Below are 5638 nucleotides of genomic sequence, written 5' to 3'. Positions count from 1 at the left end.
GAATCCCAGAAATATCTATAGATGTGGGGTGATAGACACCTCTTGTAAAATCTCCCACATGGTACACTCAAAAAAGCTGTTGAAATCTGAAATAGTTATGTTCTCAGACATTTTATTTATAAAAGAAAAACTTCTTTTACCTGCAATGACTGGTTCCTGCCAGAGGTGGCAAAGGAGTCCACTTGAGTCCATGTGGCCTAAGTCTGAAATAAATGACTCAAAAACAAAATTGGAGCAGACACCAGGCTGATTAATAGCAATTGGGCCGGAAAATGAACAGAGAGAAAGCCGCCAAAGTGAACCAATCAAAGGGATGCCGGTTTGAGCAGGCTCGCAGGGCTGCTGTCACATGACCTGAGCGCCGGAACCGCCCGGGAGTTCTAGCTCTCCCGTCCTGCTTGATTCTCTAGCAAGCACCAGGGAAAATCCAGTCGCTCAGAATCTCAGCTGCTTCTGCGCACCCACGGAGACCTCTGGGGCGAGGTGCCGCTGGGAGCAGTAGCCCTCAGGAGCCTCCGGGGCGAGTAACCGCAATGCTCCGGCAATGCCCCACGGAGCGGGTGCCAAGTGCAGCGGCATGAATAAATGCAGGCAAATATTAAAGAATATATACAATTTTAATGATTAAATAAAACTTACAGAACTGAAGTTCCCGCGTAGCACAGGAGGTAGGAAAGAAAGAGAGCTCGCAGCTTTTGCGCGCTCCATTTATCCGTAAACAACCGCCTAAGGCAAACCCGCCCTAAATGGGCTGGCTTAACCCTACAGTATGGGCGTGAGTGCAAGTACCTGCGGAAGAAGTCATTGAATTCCAGGACTAGAGTTTCTGACAGTTGTGAGCTGCCTCTCCAGCATCTGAAGCTAGCTATTCATTTATTTATTTGTCTATTTACTTTATTTTGTTTTTGTTTTTTCAAGGCAGGGTTCTCTGTGTAGTTGGGTGCCTGTCTTAGAACTTGTTCTGTAGACCAGACTGACCTCCTCCAGCTCCCAGACCTGCCTGCCTCTCTGTCTTTCAAGTGCTGGAGGATTCTGGACCTGTACCACCACTGCCCGGCTTCCTGAAGCTTTTTAAAAAGAGTCCTCCTCTAGGCTGCCTTTCTCCTCCAGGGCACCATGCTTCCCTTGTATGTTCATTCTGCCTTGGACACAGCAGGTAGCACACAGTAATCCTGAGCTTGCCCAGCTTCTTGGCAAAGGCCGACATTTGTGCAGGATGAGAAGTTCAAGAGTGCTAGTGGAAGTGATGTCTCACGAGCACAGACCATGTGTGGCCAGGCTTGCAGGCTGGTCGCAGATGGCCTTACCGGCACTGCTTTTTTTTTGCTCCATAGGGTACTTCCAACATAGATGCGTGGTTGGAGCTGTGCTTCAGTGACAGGAATTGGCATAGTGTTTTTGTGGCCCTGAGTTTCATCTCTAGCATTGAGAAAGAAGAATGAGTTTGTACCAGACTTTGAAATGAGCTGTTTCCCTAAGGAATCAAATTTCTGAGTTTAAGGAAAAAAAATGGTAGTAGTGCCCGGAGTGTATTTGAGGTTCTGCCCTTTACCCCTTTTTTACCTCCTAATCCACATCCACTTGCTTGCTTCTCTCTCTCTCTCTCTCTCTCTCTCTCTCTCTCTCTCTCTCTCTCTCTCTCTCTCTGTTAAGGATATGATCTTCTGGGTATGTGCCTGTGTGCATGCATATGTTTGTGGAAGCCAGAGGATGATGTCTAGTGACTTCCTCAATTGCTGTCCACTTAGTTTTTTGTTTTTTGATTTTTCAAGACAGGGTTTCTCTGTAGCTTTGGAACCTATCTTGGAACTAACTCTTGTACTGGCCTTGAACTCACAGAGACCTGCTTCCCGAGTGCTGGGGTTGAAGGCGCGTGCCACCACTGCCCAGCGTACCTCGTTTTTTGAGATGACCTCTTCCTAGACCTGGAGCTCATTGATGCAGTGAGGCTGGCTAGCCGTGAGCTCAAGGGATCCTCTTATCTCTACCTTGTCAGTACCAGGATGTAGGCTTCACCTGTCGCTCCAGCATTTTATGTAGTGCTGGAGAACCAAAGTCAGGTCCTCTTGCTTGTATGCCAGGCACTTTGCTGACTGAACCATCTCCTTAGCCCCAGCCTTTTAATTTCTCTGTGCTATTTGCCTAGACCACTGAGTTGACACTATTTAATTTCGTATTTTCCTGGTAAATATGGTAACTCTCACAGTTAAAGAGTTCAGCAAGTGGCCCAGGCCAGAACCTTATGTTAGGGGTGGTGGCTTGGGGCTGGGGTGTGGAATTTCAAGGCTGGAAGACTCCTTTGTTTATCTTTGTTCTAGTCGGAACCCCTTCAGAATGTGGTGGATTACATGGCAAATCACCTTGGGGTGTCTCCAAGCAGGATTCTTTTACTTTTTGGAGAGACAGAATTGTCCCCTACTGCCACCCCTAAGGCCCTAAAACTGGGAGTGGCTGACATCATTGGTGAGTAGAAGGCAAGGAAGAGGGGTCTTGAGGAAGTCTTTGCTGTGGGGGGATTAAGGGGGATGGAAAGGCTCTAGATGTAGACTCTGTTCCCAGGCCTCCACTTGAACCTGGCATCTCAATCCCGCTCTCCATAGATTGTGTGGTGCTGACCAGTTCTTCAGAGGCCACAGAGACATCCCAGCAGCTCCAGCTCCGGGTGCAGGGGAAGGAGAAACACCAGATGTTGGAGATCTCACTATCTCCTGTAAGTAGGGGCTGCCTGTGCCCCTCCCCTTTGCTTTGCCTGCCTCCTGTCAGTTGGTCAGTTGGCAGGACATGGACTTCTAATCCTGACTTGCTGCAGATCCCCCCTGTTTCTGTGTGCCTACCCAGCTAGGTCATGGAGAGAAAGAATATTGTTCAGGGTCTGTGTTGCTCTTGTGTTGCTGTGATATACCGCCATGACCAAGGCAACTTAGGAAAGGAAGGGATTTTTGGGGTCTATGGTTCCAGAGGTTAGAGTTTATGAGAGCTGGGACAGCCACTGCGAGCCTCCATGGCTAATCACAGTCAAGTTGTGAGCTCTCAAAGCCCTCTTCCAATGACTTGCTTCCCCCAACAAGGCCATACCTCCTAAGCTTCCCCCAAAATGTTACCAACTGTGGATCAAGATTTCAAATGCTAGCCGGGTGGTGGTGGCAGCGCACGCCTTTAATCCCAGCACTCGGGAGGCAGAGGCAGGCGGATCTCTGAGAGTTCAAGGCCAGCCTGGTCTACAAGAGCCAGTTCCAGGACAGGCTCCAAAGTTAGAGAAACCCTGTCTCAAAAAAAAAAAAAAAAGATTTCAAATGCTAGCACCTATGGGGGCCATTCTTATTCAAACCGTAGCTTCCATCCCATTTCTGCTAGCAACCATAGGTTCCTGTCTAGGGTTTCTATTGCTACAAAGAGACCATGACCACACGAAGTCATTGAGTTTGGCTTACAGGTTCAGAGCTTGAGTCCATTATTATCATGGTGGGAAGCATGGCAGCATGCAGACAGACACAGTGCCGGAGAGGGAGCTGAGAGTTCTATATCCAGATCTGCAGGCAGGAAGAGTGACTGACACTGGACTGGCTAGAGCTTCTGAGAACCTCAAAGTCCACTCTTAGTGACACACTTCCTTCTACAAGGCCACACCAACTCCAACAAGACCACTCAGCCCAATCCTTTCAAATAGTGCCACTCCCTATGAGCCTGTGGGGGCCATTTTCATCCAAACCACTGCAGTTCTTCCCATTAACTGGAAAAGGACCCCTTGTTAATAACTACAATAATAATGGATTAAATCCACACCTTGTGCATGCTAAGCTGTTATTTTGGTTTTTTGTTTTTTTTTTTTTTTTTTTTTTTTTTTTTTTTTTTTTTTTTTTTAGATTTATTTATTTATACAATATCCTGCCTGTAGGTCAGAAGAGGGCACCAGACCCCATTACAGATGGCTGTGAGCCACCATGTGGTTGCTGGGAACTGAACTCAGGTCCTCTGGAAGAGCAGTCAGTTCTCTTAACCTCTGAGCCATCTCTCCAGCCCCGTCTTTTTAGTTTTAGGGTTTTTTTTCCTTTGTGCCTATGTATTTGTGTGGGTGCTTGTGTCACAGTGCATGTGTGAAGGGTCAAGGAGAGCCTGTGGAGGTGGTTCCACCGTGGCGTTCTGGGAATTGAATTAAGTCATACAGCTTGACAGTAAGCACCTTTACCTGTGAACCATCTCTCTGGCTCACTTTAAAACAGCAGTTCTCGGGGCTGGAGAGATGCCTCAGAGGTTAAGAGCAATGGCTCCTCTTTCAGAGGATCTAGGTTCAATTCCCAGCACCCACATGGCAGCTCACTGCTGTCTGTAACTCCAGTCCCAGGGAATCTGACACCTTCACACCAAAGCACATGAATAAAATTAAATAAATTATTAAAAAAAAAACCAAACAAACAGTAGTTCTCCACCTGTGGGTCACAACCCCTCTGGGGGTCAAACAACCCTTTCACAGATACTGCCTCAGACATAGTTTTTTTACATTATTCATAACAATAGCAAAATTAAAGTTATGAAGTAGTAATGAAAATTTTATGGTTGGAGGTCACCACAAAATAAGGAACTGTAGGGGCTGGAGAGATGGCTCAGTGGTTAAGAGTATTGCCTGCTCTTCCAAAAGTCCTGAGTTCAATTCCCAGCAACCACATGGTGGCTCACAACCATCTGTAGTGAGGTCTGGTGCCCTCTTCTGGCCTGCAGACATAACACACAGACTATTGTATACGTAATAAATAAATAAATAAATATTTTTTAACCCTGTCTTGAAAAATAAGGAACTGTATTAAAGGGTCACAGCATTAGGACGGTTGAGGACCATTGCTTTAAGACTTACTGTATTTTTTCTTGTTTCATTTTTATATATTCATAAATTATAACTTTTATTATAGTATATAGTATATTGTTAATATTCTTCTAATTTTCCAGGTGTGGTGGCATCCCTTTAATTCCAGTAGATCTCTGTGTTTGAGGCTAACCCTGTTCAGGCCACCCAAGAGTAGAGTGAGAACCTCAAAAAAAAAAAATCCAAAAACAACAACAAAAAACTAATTTTACTTTTGTTAATTTCCTACTGTATAATGTCTCTGTGTGTGCGCGTGTGTGCGCGCGTGTCATGGAGTATGTATGGAGGGAATCAGTTTCCTACTTCTAGCATGGGAGTTGTAGGGATTGGCAGCCCAATGCCTTTATCCTCTGAGCTATCTCACCACCCATAACTCCTAAAGTATCATAGCTGTGTTTGGTGCCAGATAAATGTCTTGGAATATATCTCCCCATGGAATGAACAAGGGATGACCACCACAGCTGGTGGGCTTAGAGCAGCAGAAGTCGATTCTTACAGTTCTGTAGGCTGAGACTCCACGTTGAGTCTTCTTTCTCTTTGTAGCTTCTGGTGGCCGCCAGAGTTCCTTGGTGTACTCCTGGTATCTCTGTTTCCTCCTGTGAAGACCTAGGTCAGCCGGGTGGTGGTGGCGCACGCCTTTAATCCCAGCACTCAGGAGGCAGAGGCAGGCGGATCTCTGTGAGTTCCTGACCAGTCTGGTCTACAGAGCTAGTTCTAGGACAGGCTCCAAAGCCACAGAGAAACCCTATCTCGAAAAAACCAAAAAAAAAAAAAAAAAAA

The 5638-nt window shown here is 46.3% G+C and overlaps 1 protein-coding gene across 1 annotated transcript in view; it reads left to right on the top strand.

Moving 5' to 3' along the window:
* Positions 1-5638, top strand: part of Nfatc2ip (nuclear factor of activated T cells 2 interacting protein) — a 20334-nt gene that overhangs the window by 11321 nt on the left and 3375 nt on the right. Inside the window, exons 6-7 of the mRNA XM_005351199.3 lie at positions 2319-2463; positions 2601-2710. Coding sequence (XP_005351256.1) covers positions 2319-2463; positions 2601-2710 — 255 coding nt within the window. The remainder of the gene's footprint in view (positions 1-2318; positions 2464-2600; positions 2711-5638) is intronic.

This window comes from Microtus ochrogaster, chromosome 8, assembly GCF_000317375.1.
Source record: "Microtus ochrogaster isolate Prairie Vole_2 chromosome 8, MicOch1.0, whole genome shotgun sequence".
Classification (NCBI taxonomy): domain Eukaryota; kingdom Metazoa; phylum Chordata; class Mammalia; order Rodentia; family Cricetidae; genus Microtus; species Microtus ochrogaster.
This window is presented reverse-complemented; position numbering and strand designations above follow the sequence as displayed.